The sequence below is a fragment of the Manihot esculenta genome, chromosome 4 (assembly GCF_001659605.2).
Source record: "Manihot esculenta cultivar AM560-2 chromosome 4, M.esculenta_v8, whole genome shotgun sequence".
Lineage (NCBI taxonomy): Eukaryota > Viridiplantae > Streptophyta > Magnoliopsida > Malpighiales > Euphorbiaceae > Manihot > Manihot esculenta.
Window position 1 is genome coordinate 5,948,578 of NC_035164.2, and position 15,390 is coordinate 5,963,967.

General features: G+C 31.4%; 1 protein-coding gene across 1 annotated transcript; it reads left to right on the forward strand.

Annotated features, from left to right (window-relative positions):
• LOC110613045 (3beta-hydroxysteroid-dehydrogenase/decarboxylase) lies at positions 1 to 14,675 on the forward strand. Its single transcript, XM_021753963.2, has 12 exons — positions 1 to 479; positions 1,832 to 1,921; positions 2,014 to 2,147; positions 2,238 to 2,408; positions 2,691 to 2,807; positions 2,908 to 2,987; positions 4,161 to 4,356; positions 4,702 to 4,819; positions 5,250 to 5,424; positions 12,262 to 12,418; positions 14,001 to 14,067; positions 14,164 to 14,675. Exons 1-12 carry the CDS (start codon positions 224 to 226, stop codon positions 14,340 to 14,342), a joined length of 1,740 nt encoding a protein of 579 aa, XP_021609655.1. The 5' UTR covers positions 1 to 223; the 3' UTR covers positions 14,343 to 14,675.
• The last annotated feature ends 715 nt before the right edge of the window (positions 14,676 to 15,390 follow it).

Consider the following 15,390-nt stretch of genomic DNA (forward strand, 5'->3'; position numbering starts at 1 on the left):
AAAAATTCATAAGAAAACCTGACTGTAATTTTCTGGGACCCACCTTCAACAGCCACAGCAACTGAAAAAATTAGAAATAGAAAGGCAACAAAAACGTTTCTATATAATACTTTCCGCGCCAAATCCCCATTTATATCTTTCTCTCTCTGATCAGCCTCTGTAACCCTCAAATTTCCCATTTCTGTTTCGTTTCTTTCCTCTTTTCTCTCCCTGGTGGTCGTTAATGGCGATCGAGGTTCCATTTGAGGATTTAAGCCCTAGGACATGTGCAGTTCTTGGAGGGCGAGGGTTCCTAGGAAGATCGCTCGTCTTCCGCCTGCTTAAAATCGGTAACTGGATCGTCCGTATCGCCGATTCCTCTAAGTCTTTGCAACTCGACCTCACTGACTCTTCTGACTCCTTTCTTAACGACGCTATCGAGTCCGGCCGTGCTTCCTACCACTGCCTTGATGTTCATGACGTCTCTTCAATTGTCAAAGGTAATGTGTGATATTTTTGTTATTATAGGTTCTGAAAAAGTAAGATAGGAAACCGAGAGAAAAGGAATTCTCGGATATGGATTCTTTGAATTTTACGGGTGGAGAATACAGGTTGCTGTTGACTGGCTGCTGAAGATGAGTTTCAAGTTTGATTTCCAACTCTTTCTTTTTAATAATTTGCAAGTGAAGAAAACTGATTTTGGCACTGGATATTAAGACTTCGTTTTGTTTATGCTTGGCATTTTTAAATGATTGGATTCTGGATTACTAGATAGATCTAAATAGCCACATGAGGATTCCCTCTTCTTGACTTCTGTTTTTGGTTCCTTGGGCAACTAAATTGAGAATTCTGTTTAGGGCTTGCTTGGGCTTTATCACGAATTAAAGCATTACATGAAATGGCGGCCATCATAAGGATTGGCATGATACCATTAGCTAGTTTGTTTCTTGTTCCGTATTATGTCGGTGATGATACATCTATTGTTGCTGCTGCTGCATTTATTATATCTGTTTTTAGCAATTGCGTGAACAAGATCATTGAACTTTCAAGACATATAAATTTGATTTTTATTCCACTTTTTGCAAAATGCTGAATGTTTCTTATAATATGCAGGGGAATTCTATGGAAAATGTGCCCTTCTTGAAAACTTATAATATGCTAAATCTTTATTGAAAACTCAGTGCTTCCTAAGTTTGCAGAGAGATCAATGGCAAAAATGAACATACTTCAGTTTACTGTTTTCTAGTTATTTTCCTTGAAGTTTCTTCACTGAGTTGATAGCTTTATGAATAATCTTTTTATATTATGTGTTTATTTCAGTATTAGCCTTTTCAAGTGATAGAACTTGGTGAAATGGTTCATTTAGACCTTTCTGTTCTTATAAGTATCAAAGTTAAGTTATTTTTTGAGATTTTAAATAAAAAAAATTCCCTGATAGAATATTATCCGTTTGTAGTAACTAGAGTTTGAATTAAAGTTATGTGTTGTTTTATCACTGGTAATATTAAGTTGGTTCATTTAGACCTTTCTGTTCTTATAAGTATCAAAGTTAAGTTATTTTTTGAGGTTTTAAATAAAAAATTTTTCCTGATAGAATATTATCTGTTTGTAGTAACTAGAGTTTGAATTTGGAAAGTTATATCACTGGTAATATTAAGTTATCCATTTTTGGTGAAGGAGTTGACTTATTAACATCTTTCTTCACACTCTCTCTTGTGCATAAAGCATGTGGTTTTTCACTGTTACTTGGCATACCATGTCATTTCTCTTACTTATCTATCACATAAATTTCTTCTTAAATAAACACTTAAACATTTGTATTGAGAATTAATTTGCGTATGTGCCTTTGCAGCTATTGAAGGTTCATCTATTGTATTCCATATGGAAGCTGAGGATTTATGGAATCATGATTTCTATTATTGCTACAAAATTATAGTTCAAGGTAGCGGTTCATGATGTGCTAAACACTAATGTAGCGGGCATTTTAGTTTTTCTGGGTGAAATGTCTAAAATCCTGATTGCTTGCTTATTCAGGAGCTAAAAATGTCATCAATGCTTGCCGAGAGTGCAAAGTTGGAAAGCTGATATATAACAGTTCTGCAGATTTAATTTTTGATGGTTCACATGACATATGCAATGGAGATGAATCCTTACCATGCTATTGGAAAGTATGTTGAGTGCTTTTCCTTGTCTTCTTATCTTGAGATTATATACTTTTTTTTGTCTAAGTATCCTTCTTAACTGATGTTATGTTGCAGTTTGAGGACGCTTTGAGCGACCTTAAGGCTCATGCAGAGGCACTAATCCTGTTTGCTAACAATATTGATGGCCTTTTGACATGTGCACTTCGTCCAAGTAATGTCTTTGGGCCTGGAGACACACAGCTTGTGCCTTTCTTAATAAAATTAGCAAAATCTGGTTGTGCAAAGGTTTGGGAGCTATTTGTGCACATTTTCTTTTGTGTTGCTTTGTTTATTATACTCATTTGTAAAGTTGTTATCGTAGGTGATTTTATTTTTATTCCTGCAATATTCTCTTTTATCTTCTGAAAGGTGTAAAGCATTAACCTGATATCAAGATGATCTTGATGGCATTGTTTAATTTTTCTCCTTCTATGCTTAGACTGTAAATATTCTATTGTGTACACACCTTGAACACCTATGATTTTGAACTGCATTACTTCTTTTTGAAGTAACAAAATTTCTTTTCAGTTTATTATAGGAAATGGTGAAAATATGTCCGACTTCACCTATTCTGAGAATGTTGTTCATGCCCACATCTGTGCAGCAGAAGCTCTGGATTCTAGAATGATCTCTGTGGCTGGCAAGGTATTCCAACATTGTCACCTGACATGAATTAGGAGTTCTTTATTTTCTGTTTTGATTGCAGTCGCACACAGAGGAGATATTACCTTGTTATCAATTGCAGGCATATTTTATCACTAATCTCGAGCCCATGAAGTTCTGGGAATTTGTGTCATTGATATTGGAAGGCTTGGGGTGTCAAAGGTAAATTAAGCTTCCAGAATTATTAGGCTTCAATAATGGAAAACATAAGTGTTAGAAAATACCATGTAAGCATATGAAGAGGGAAAAAGCAAACAGAAAATGCTGAAAACAGCAAATGCTAGACTTCTCTTCATTTCTTTATCAAGTTTATTGATTTAAATCGCGGTCGCAGTCACGGTCACAGGTAAAGGAAACAGACCTGTAACATAATGTTAACTGCCTATTTTGACGCAAATTTTTAAAAAAAATTTGTATAACTCATGAAATGAAAAGATATTTAAAGTTATGAATATAATTGAGATATCCAATCCAATAGGAAGCATTAACACATCAAAGACATTCAATCTATCATTATTAGACATCTTTAACAATAATTAATTTATAACTAAAATAACAATGTAGATAACGTGGATAGTAAAAAATAATTCTTCATACTCCAAAGACAAAAAGAATTTGGCTTCCGACATTATTTTCTTTAACAAATAAGTATAACAAAGATAAATAAATCAAATTTTATAAGGTAAAAATGTATAGAATTAGAAAAATAGTTAATGATCTTAGTTTAAGAGAAAAGAAGTAAGACATTTGTAGAAGATAGTTAATTTTTTATAGAAATTTGAGAAAAGGGAGATATAACAGTATAAAACTTCCCAATCTAAGAAAAATAAATTGAGTTGTTGCCTCCATATGGCTTTAAAAAAAAAGGTAACGGACCATTAACATTACTTAATGGTAAATAACAGCTGTTACAGGAATAAATTTTTCTTGCTCTTTAAATATCAGGGTAACAGTAACGGGAGGGTAAAAGATCTATAAATAATAGCCTTTACGTAACATAATGACCTTTATTTAAAACCATAAGTGTGATGGAAAGCCCGTGAAGGAAATAAAAATACATGAGAATTAGCAAATAATAAAACGAAGAGCTAGATGCCAGAGTATGAAATAAAAAATGCCCTTAGTCATTGCAAGTTGTTTTTAGCTTTCTTACATCGTGTCTAGTGTGCCAAATGCACCCTTGTTGTCTTACATGGTCATAAAAATGGATCAGCAAATATAATTATGGATTTGCATTATGATGCTCTCTTGTTTGTTTTTTTTTTTTTTTGTTCATTAAACGCCATAATTCTCTAATATTACCAAGTCTAATCTTTCTGTTTACTTTGATTGCAGACCTTTTATAAAAGTCCCTGCCAGGATGGTGTGGTATGTTCTCTTGTTTGTCAAATGGACACATGAAAAGTTGGGAATCAAAGAATATAATCATTCTCTCTCAGCTTATTACTTCCGTTTAGCTTCACATACTAGGACTTTTAACTGCACTGCAGCTCAAAAATACATTGGATACTCACCAGTTGTCTCGCTAGATGTAAGTTCTGTTTAATTTGTGGCATCTCATAATAATGCCTTTTTTGATGATGTATCTTTTGGATGTCTTGTTATATTTGTGATCTACATGAATCCATTGTTGTCCTTTAAATTCTTAATAATCTGATTTCTCGGTATTCTTGACATGATGATGGATTGTTGACTTTAATTGCATTACTTTTGATTTGCTGTATTTATAGAAATTATTTATTTGACTTGAACTGCTAGTTGGGTACTGGCTGCTAAGATTGTTGACATGAAAATATTTTTTAATTCATAATTTCAATATTGCGTCAGGAACTTCGGAAATTTAAAGTTTTCTTTGTGTTGATTGTTGAACATACAGGATGGTATTGCATTGACTAGTGATGCATTCTCAAATTTGGTCAAGGACCTATCTTTCATGAGCTGCACTAATTTTGAGGAACAGTCAAAGGTTGATAAGCTGCTAGGCAGTGGGAAAGGTTGGAAACTGTTCTGTTAATTTTTTTGGAAATTGGTTGTGTGATGTGTACATTTCACATATCCTTTCATGTCTCTACCAGTTTAAATTGTGAAGAAGTATTCGTGAGACCTTATTTATTTTGGCTTAGATTGATAGATTTTATTATCATAATCTTTATGGTAAACAGTTGTTCATAAAGATAAATTTATTTCTACCTGAACTAAGGTATAGCCAGTGAGCATATTAGCTATACGAAGCATGATGTGCATAGGAAATATTACCTTATCTGCAGATAACCTATCTGGCTGGGCCTATGTTCAGCCAAAAAGCTAACTTTTTCGCCAGCATTATGACTGAGTTTATAGTCTTGATTAATAAGTTCAGTCATCTTTTGATGCATCTTACAATTTATTGATGTTAGTAAAATGAGTTAAACTTTCTCATTGCAGTTGCAGACATTTTGCTTTGGAGAGATGAGAAGAAAACATTTACATATTTCTTTGCCTTTGCTATGTTGTTTTATTGGTTTTTACTTTCTGGAAGAACGTTTGCATCATCTGCTGCGAAGCTTCTGTTGCTAATTACTACTATCCTCTATGGATATGGGATTCTACCAGCACAAATGTAAGTATTATCTATGCTTGTTATAGCTAGCCTGCTAGAGAATGGTTAATGCTGGGATTTGTGGAATAGTATAATTATTTAAATTGCTAAAAACTATGGCACCCTAACATCTTTTTGCAACATGATTTTTTTTTTTAAAAAAAAAAACAAATAGTAATTTATTCCTTAAGAACATTGAATTGGTAGGGGGTTAGTTGCCAAACCTAATTTAATGTGGGGAGAAATACTAAGAAAGGATTTTGCAGCCCCAGATATTTCTATAGATGTAGCCTTAAACCTGGTGGAGTGAAGTAAAAAAAAAAAAATCATATAGCTGGTCCCAACTAATTTTGGATTCAGAATAATTAAGCAGTTGACTATTTTCATGTTATCTAATAAAAGATAAAATCAGAATTTCTTTTTTACCTTCTCTACACACCTAGGGGATATTTTTCCTAGCCCACCCTTTGGGAAGGGGAATAATCTCAACCATTAGCTATGATTGTTCAGTTATACAAGTAAATATTAATTGATAATGAGATATAATGAGCAATAGAAAATCAGAAGGTTACGACATGGTAAAATCAACATACACAGAGGGTAAGAGATGTGGAATTTATGCTTAGATGGAATGAAAATGTTTTGCCATAGGGAATACATAAAAACACCATCAGCATAATTTTGGATTCAGAATAATTACTAATTTTGGATTCAGAAAAATTAAGCAGTTGACTATTTTCGTGACAAGGAATAGAAGAAACTTTATAGGAGAGCATGAACTTTAATCTTCTTGGTTTTCATGCTGACGGTGTTTTTATGTACTCCCTATGGCAAAACATTTCATTCCATCTAAGCATGAATTCCACATCTCTTACCCTCTGTGTATGTTGATTTTACCATGTGGTAACCTTCTGATTTTCTGCTGCTCATCATAACTCATTATCAATTAATATTTACTTGTATAATTGAGCAATCATGTCTAATGAATGAGATTATTCCCCCTTCCCAAAGGGTGGGCTAGGAAAAATATCCCCTAGGTGTGCAGAGAAGGTAAAAAAGAAATTCTGATTTTATCTTTATTAGATAGTAAGTTCAACTTTTGAAATACTTTTTTCCTCCAAGTTTGGCTTAGGATGGTGTATTCTCTTTGGATGCATTATTGTCAAAAGAATTCGTTTGAGCCTTTCAGTTATAGACTCTTTTCTAGTATTTGATTTATTTTAGGATTAGATTGCTAAGTATTTGATTTATTTTAAGATTAGATTGCCAACATTATTTCCTATATATATATTGCTGGAAAATTAGAAATAAAATAAGCAGATTTATTTAATCTAAATTGAGATTTGAATTCTCTCTCAATGAGTTCAAAAGGTCAGAGCTCTCTTTAAATTGAGCTTACAACAACAACAACATTTGGGCGAGGAAAGAATCAAGGAAAACCAACGATTTTTGCCTTGGACATTGATTTTACTGTAAACAGTGACACAATTTGTATTTAGGGGACATAACAAATTGGTATAAGAGCCTAGCATCATGGGATATCAAAATCATCTAAAGCAAAAGTTAGAATCGTATATCAAACTCTTTGAAAAACGTTACCAACAGCAATGTTAGGAATAAAAAGAGATACGGAAGAACCAAGATCTTGAAATAGGAATAGGCAGTAGCAACAACCAATCAAATTTTCCAGAGAGAACTGAAGATCAGGTTGATGTTAGACTTGAAAGTAGTGTCACGCTATACTAAGCTGGACTTCCCTACTTACGATGGCACAGAGGACCTATTGGGATGGTTGAACGGTTGAGATCAATTTTTCTATAATTAAAGAACAACCGAGGCCGACAAAGTGGGACTTGTGGCATTCCACATGATTGGAGAGGCTCAATTATAGATATTCAGACTAGAACAGGAAGAACCAAGAATAACTTGGGATACCTTTCAAAACTATTGTCACTTGCGCGTTGAACCTCCACTAAGAAGCAATCCTTTGGATGAGTTGATCAACTTAAAACAAACTAGCAGTTTAGAAGAGTATCAACACAAATCTCAGGCTTTGTTAGCAAGATTACACTTAATCACAGGAGCACAACAAGGTGGAGATATTCACAACTGGATTAATTGAATTGATTAGAGTGGATGTGGAACTTCAAAATCCACCCAATTTTGCAACGACCTTCGAAAAAAGACAGACTTTGATGCAAAATGGAGCTATAGGAAATTTTCACCAACTTGGGTGGGAAATAAACAGTATGCACCTTTATCATCCCCTTTGCTCCAAAACCAAGGCACCAATACTCCGACAGTGTCCATAGTTAGTCACAACAATAGTACTCAGGGCCCTATGTTAAAGAGATTGACTAAAGGTGAAATGTCTATAGATGTGCGAAAAGACTATGTTACAACTGTGATGAACGTTATACTGCGGGTCATCAATGAAAGATGCTATTTTGGTTATAGGTCAATGATTGGGGTGATCCAAGTGAAAGCACACACTGGAGAAGCAGTCCGGAGGTTTTAATTCAATGGACCTTTGAGCTTGAGGATAAACTTTTTGTCTAGGAGGAGTGATTTATTTTAGAATTAGATTACTAAGTACTTGATTTATTTTAGGATTACATTGCTTTATCCTTTATTTTAGGATTGGCAAATGACATCTTTAGACCCTTAAAAATTTTACCAAGAGTCATTTAAAATCCAGTCAAACAAAATAGTCCATTTGACCCCTTAAACTAATATATAGTAGCTATTTAAACCCATAAATTTTTTAAAAATAGCCACTTAGCCCTAAAAACGGTAACACCGTTAACTCTCCGTTTATGAATTAAAAAATTAAATATTTAAACCTCTAAAAAATAGCTTAATAGCCACGGAAACTCTTATTGGATAAATAAATGTAATTTTTAAATTTTAATATCTAGTTTATAAATATAATTATTTATATTTATATTGTTAATAAATAAAAATAATAATTTTATAAAATAAATAAAATATCATAGAAATTTATAAGTATTTAAATTTAAAATTATTATAAAGTATAAAAGAATAATTCACTTTAAAAAAATTGAAATTACCTTTTATTTTTTGTTTAATTAAACACCAATTTTAATATTAACATCTCATTTAAAAACTTATAAGTGTTATTAAAGTATGTAAATATTATTATAATTATAGATAATATTACAGATAAATAATACAAACCATAAAAATCTATTGAAAAATTAATTTATAAGAAACTAATTAATATTTTCTTAATAAAGCTTAACTATAGAAACTATAAAAATATAAAATTGCTAAAAGTCATTTAAAGCTAATAAAAAATTATAAGATATTTTCTCAATTAATTTATAACATTATTTAAATTCCATATCTATATAAAAAAATTACATTTAAACTTTTAATATACTTTATTATTTTTCTTGTTTTTGTTACATATATCATATTGTAATAGTTGTATTTTCTTAAACACATGTTAAAAATTTTTAAAAAATTTTCTAATATTAAAGTTTGATCTTTAGTTAATAAGAAAATAAAAGAAAAAATATAAAATTGTTTATGGTTTTGACTGATAAAAAGGATCTTTTAATTTACTGTTTATTAAATTTAAATCTTTTTAAAATTTTTAAATAATACTTTATTTATTTTATGAATTTTATAAAATTATTCTATTCATTTATAAAAATATAAATTAATATAAACTATTTATAAACTAAATAAGAATATTTATTCAATGGCTTAAATGACTATTGTGACATTTATTAAGAGTTTTATTGTCCTTTTTTTTATAGAGATTTAACAGTGTTAGATTTTGGGTTTTTTGTGCCATTTTTAATAGTTTAAGGGGTCAAATGGACTATTTTGTTTAACCGGGACCTAAATGACTTTGCCAAAATTTTCAAGGGCCTAAAGAGGCCATTTGCCTTTAGGATTAGATTGTTTTATCTTATCTCTTAGTTTTCTTATTCCTTAGGACTCTTATATCAGTAGAATTGTGTTAAATAGTAATACTATTCCTTACATATATTGCTAGAAAATCAAAAATAAAATAAGCAAATTTATTTCATCTAAATTAAGATCTGAACTCTCTCTCAACAAGTTCAAAAGGTCAGAACTCCCTTTAAATTGAGTTCAGAACAACAAAAATAATTGAGTGAGGAAAAAATCAAGAAAATCAATAGCTTAGGCCTTGGACACTGATTTTACCGTAAATAGACCTGTGACGCGATCTGTATCCAAGGGACATAACACTTTCTTTTTTTTCCTTGAAAATAACTTATCCGAATCTTTTGACCATGAGTGTATAAATGATTAGAATTTATCAAGCTTCTTCGGGATTCTTGTGCTTGTTTTGGTTTAACTTCACAAGCTATCAAATAGCTTTAATAGTTTTTGAGTTTGATAATATAAAACCATTTGGCCCAAAATACATAAGTTATTTCTGCTATTCAGGTCTATTACATCTAAATCTTTTAGCATTTCCATATCCCACTTCTTAAACTCGAAAAGTTCTCGTTGTAATCCATGCTAAGTTATTCAACATCCATCATTGTTCTCCCTTGCTGATACAATTGCTAAGCTAGGATCCAATCTCACATACTGTGGTTCTCTAGTGTCACGGGTGACTCTATCTTGTTTCTAGTTATAGTGAGCCATTTTCTTGTAGATCCACTAATTTCACAAAATTGTTTTAACATGTGATAGTTTTGGTAGCGATTTTGATGCCCAATATCCAAGCTCACTAAGTTATCCCTTCTACTACAAGTTTTACTCAATTGACCTCTCAAGTCTTGAATCAAACCCTATGTGGTGGCTTGGTCAGTGTTGCTAAAATCATACGATTTGTGATGCGAATTGTATGGTTTGTATTGAATCACTAGCCTAATAGAAGAAATATGATGGATGAACCTTAAGGAGCCTAGAAGCGGGCAAGAATCACATGAATCAAAAGTGAACTATGAGAATCAATAGGAATTGATAGATTCATCGATTCATGAGAGAAGGCAACAAATGGCCAGACTCGATGAAGCAGAAGGGGTAGAGAAAGAAGAAATGCTGAAAATTGAACATATCTACTCCTATGATTAGATAAAAGTAAAAAATGCTCTAAGTGATAGTCTTCTTCAATATTTGGACTCTATTGAAGAATGGATTTAGTCTATCCATTATTCATAACACTTTATCATTTAAGTCATATGATGCATGAGCATGCTGCTGATATACTCTTGATGCCAGGAAATATTATTTAATATATATTTATAATGCTTGTAAACCTGTTATCCCATTCCTATTGCCAAATTGCACGAAAAGTATCAAACGTCAAATGGAACAAACTGGATTTTTTTTTTCATGTAGCCTATACTTCACATGTAGTATTGAAAAGGTTATTGTTGCTTAATGCCTATGGTGGCTATTGTGCATTTTTGCCAGGTACTATAGTCCACCACAAATTGGAGGAGTTAGGTGATAAAATTGTTATAGTTTGATTAATCTCATCTCATCTCATCATGGGGAGTCCAACTATGTGTGGTACTCTCGCTAACTCACCACAGTTTGTCATAGATTGAGGAGAGAAGGTGGTGGTAGGGTGAATTTTATCTTCCTTCTCCAGCCATGAAAATTAGTTTGTTTACTTGCAAGTGAAAGTTAATGACGTCAGGATAATCGTGGTATATGTTATTAGAGACTTTAATTATTTGACCAGAATAGCTATTCAATTTTTTTCTCACTAAAAACTTTTCTGTCTTGGTTGTTTTAGTGGTGGTTGTGAGTAGGGTTGTGCATTATGCAGTTATTACCGAATAAACAAACCATACCTATGAAATTCGGTTAATTTGGCAAATATAAATTCGGCTCAATTTGGTTCGGTTATCTGTTAATCATTTTTTAAAAATTCAGTTTTCGATTACCGGTTTGGTTACCTTTGATTTGATAACCGAACTAGCTAAAATAACTGAATTTTTATTAACTAATATATTCAATTATTATTTTATTAAAAAATATTATTTATAATGGTTGTTTTTATAATTTTGTAATCATTATTTTACTAAAATAAGTTATATTATTATTTTTATAAATAAAAAATTATTATATATTTATATTTATATATTTAATTAATAATTTTAAAATATTTTTATTTTATTTTATTTTGGTTAATTCAGTTATAATGATCGATCGAATATTTCGGTTTTAGTTAGATTCAGTTTTATTTTAATTTTGATAATGATTAACCGAATGCTCACCCCTTGTTGTGAGGGTATCAGAAAATCAAATTTTTTCAAAGTTTTGTCAAAAACACAGACAAAAATGTTGAATTTTCAGGTCATAATATGAACATCAGTGGCTTTTTCTCATTGCCATAGTGAAAATAGTGAACTTATGCCGTCCTATAGTAATCCATAGTGACGGTAGCTGATATACCATTAGCCATCTACAACAATCTACATTGATCAATAGTGACTTCTAAAACCTATTTCAGCATATACATCCAAATTTCCAAAATTTGCCAAATATTCCACGGTTGGGTCTTAGGAAAATATGAAATTTGTGGCAAAGTTTCATAAAATTCTCCATTTTATATTTGTTTAAGATTTGGAAATTTTTTAGTACCGTTATTCTTCCCTTCTATAGCAATTCATTCCCACTTTCCGAACTCCAGTTCTGTAAAAATAACTGGGGAAAACATTTCAATTGTCAATATCCTTAAATCCTTACTTTTAGCATTCATTTTCAATTGCATGGTATCTGTTAGATTTTTTTAAGCTACTCCATAGACTATTATCTTGCATTCTCATATTTTTCAGTAGTGAAATTCTTGTGTTGAAAGTTTCATGAGATGTTTTGTTTCTTATACCTTTGCAACAGATCCAGTTTTATCGTTCGGAGGATGTCTGTGTCTTGGTTTGAAATTTCAGAAACAGTGGTAAAAGATTCAGTGATATTCATAGCATATCAGTGGAATAGAGGGGTTTATAATGTAAGATTATTGGCCCGAGGACATGACTGGAATAAATTCTTTAAGGTATGTGTAGTGAGAGTAATTCTTCTATGGGGAGTTAGTTTATCAATATTTTTGTTTCCAAGTTTCCCTTCACTTGTATGCAATCTTTCCCAGCATAGAATGTTCACATTGTAATTGCCTGTGTGTTTGTGCGTACTAAGATGCATGAACGTGGTAGTTTTGAGAATTTATAATTTTCTAACTTTTAAATTTCTTGCAATTAAACGTGAGATCAGATTCTACTGGATCTAGGAACTATAAATGCATACAGTGGAAGAACCCTACCTTCCCACATAATTCGTCTATTTCACTTCTACAGCTTTGGTAATGATTTCAACTAAATATGATTATGTGTATACACATCTAGGCAAATCTGGAGAAATTCTCAGAGTTTTTAGTGTCAGCCGTTTGAGGGTGCACAATGTAGAAGGAAAATTTCAAAGCAAGCTTAAGGATTTTATTTTTGAATTTTATAGTTTAAAAATTTTTCATTTTATTGTTTCATTTTACCTGCATTCTGTCGGACATATTTCAGGCTTGCAATATATGGATATAAATGTATATCTGTGAGTACACATGTTTAATTTGCACATTAGTTTTACATGGTAAATTCATGTTTTCTCAAATTCATTGGTTTAATTCTATTAAATGGTGATCCTGCATGCCTACTTCCAAATAAATTGGATGTACATAAACTTTTTTGAGCTTTTTTTTCAAATCATGCAGAAAGCAAAAACAAAATTGAAAACCATGTTTGCCCCTAAAAATATTTTTGGATTCAGGGTGTGTAGAATGCTTGTTCGACAGTCATACTATAGTATGAACATGGAGCAGAGTTGCCATGTTTGACACTTAAAAGTGTCGAACATGGCCATCACCTTACATGCAGGACATTCTGTATGCAAGGTATTATTTATAAAAAAAATTTAAATAGATTTTCTTTAAAGTATAATAGTATAAAAAATAATTAAAATTATTATTAAAAATAGATAAATTTAATTATTTTAAAATGGATATAAATATGAAAAAATTATTCAAACAAATAATTACTTGAGAAAAATTACATAAAAATGTTATAATGGAATTATATGTTTTTGGAACTTTTATTAATTATTTTATTAAATTGTGTGGAAAAAATTTAGAATTTCAATGATAGTAAAAACACGTTGAAATTTTAGAATATCATATTTGTGAGAATTTTAAAAGGTAGGTCTGTTGAAGGATATATGAAAAATTGTATAAAAATTACATATTTTAGGCTCTGTTTGTTTCAAATAAAATACTTTTTAGTAAAATATTTTCTGCATTTCTTTTAGCATTTGGGGCACTCAGGAAAGTTAGTCAACGAAAAATATTTTAAACAATTTAGAATTTTCGGTGATAGCAAAGGTAATTTAGAATTTTCAAAGATCACGTTTGTGACAATATTTGAAGGTACAACTGTCGAAATAAAATAAAATATATATGACATTTTATATGAAACAAATTGTTAAATCTCGTTTTGTTGCACATTTGATGCACTCTTATAGAGTATGATAAACTCCTCATTTTATCAAGGTAAGGTGTATTCTTGTCTTCTCAAGCATTCTCATAACCAATGCAGGTCATGTCCTCCCTCTATTTTCTCAAGTTGATCCTGTCGCGTTCAATGACTGTGGTGGTAGGAGTAGGTAGGGAACAATTTGTTTCCAATCATATATATATATATATATATATATACACACCTTTCTGTTCTTTATTTTTGACATTGTTGGAACTTAATGCAGCCCTAGTGTTTTCCTTTACGGCCTTCTTTGTTTACGAGCAATATGAATCAGAAATTGATGGACTAGGAAAGCTTCTGCTCAACAGAATGAAGGAATCAAAGAGGTTATTGATGAGGAGTCTTCCTGAAACTGCAGAATCATTTCTACAAAACAGAGGAATCCTGCAAAGAGAGAGGTGATCTGTTGTGGTGTGAAAGAGAACAAATATCATATAGATGTGGAATTATTCTCTGAAGCTCAGTCAGAAAGCTTGACTTACGATCTGCTAAAAACTGGAGAGAGATGTTTCCCCAGCAAAAGAAAATGGGGTATGTTAGTACAACACAAACTTTCTGCCTTCTGTTCTGTTCTTTTCTTTTCTTTTAGGTTCATCCTGTATTACTGATTGCTAATTTTCTGAAAGGCTAGATTTAGGTTAGCAAATTTTTAAAGCACCAGTTGAGTAACCTTAGACAATATTGAAATATAATCAGCAAATAGTTTGCTTGTTGAATTTACGATACATTTGTTTATTTTGTTCTCAATTTTGAGTTACTGCAAGTTGATTCATTACCTAGATATGTTTTTCTGTAAATATCTTCTATTAGTATTGCAATGTACTAAGAACGTGCCATTAGAAGTTTTACTTATTATCTCTTTACAAATATTAAAGATGGAAGTTTATTGCTATGTATTTTGTAGACTGACCTCTCACAGGCGGCCTTTGTTCGATAAAGTGTGAGATCTTTCCCATCTACTTCAGTCAGAAAAGAATGTGTTCTCATGATAACTAATATATTGTCTTTAAAATTTAGCCGCTTGTTCTCACCCTTTGTGCTCCATTTCTTCACTTCCTTTTTGTCGCTGCAATTTTGAAGGCACCATCTCTATGTCTTCCTCACTCTTTTCAAACCCCAACTTTCTCTTTCTAAAGCCCAAAAAACCATAAGACTCTTTGTTTCATTCCAAATCCGCACAAGCAATGCGGAATTTCTCTTATTGTAAGGTCCATTTTTAGTAACCCCAACTTTAATCTCTCCCAAAAATTATCATATTGCAATTTTGACATTTGGCATAAATCACCTTTCACTGACTTGTATATTTCACTTTTTCCATTATTTACTACTGCCTTAGTGTTTTCTCCGCTCATTAGTATTTGAGTTGAAAATATAGTCCTTAATTATTAAAGGGCATTGTTGGGTACGATTCGTTGTAAATATGTAAATTACTTTTCCCTCAAAAAATTAC

Excerpts from the sequence above, each read along its gene's own strand:
- LOC110613045 (XM_021753963.2), top strand. The coding sequence starts at position 224 with ATGGCGATCGAGGTTCCATTTGAGGATTTAAGCCCTAGGACATGTGCA. Across the intron at positions 1,922-2,013 it reads CTACAAAATTATAGTTCAAG|GAGCTAAAAATGTCATCAAT; the intron begins GTAGCGGTTCAT and ends TTGCTTATTCAG. Across the intron at positions 5,425-12,261 it reads GGGATTCTACCAGCACAAAT|ATCCAGTTTTATCGTTCGGA; the intron begins GTAAGTATTATC and ends CCTTTGCAACAG.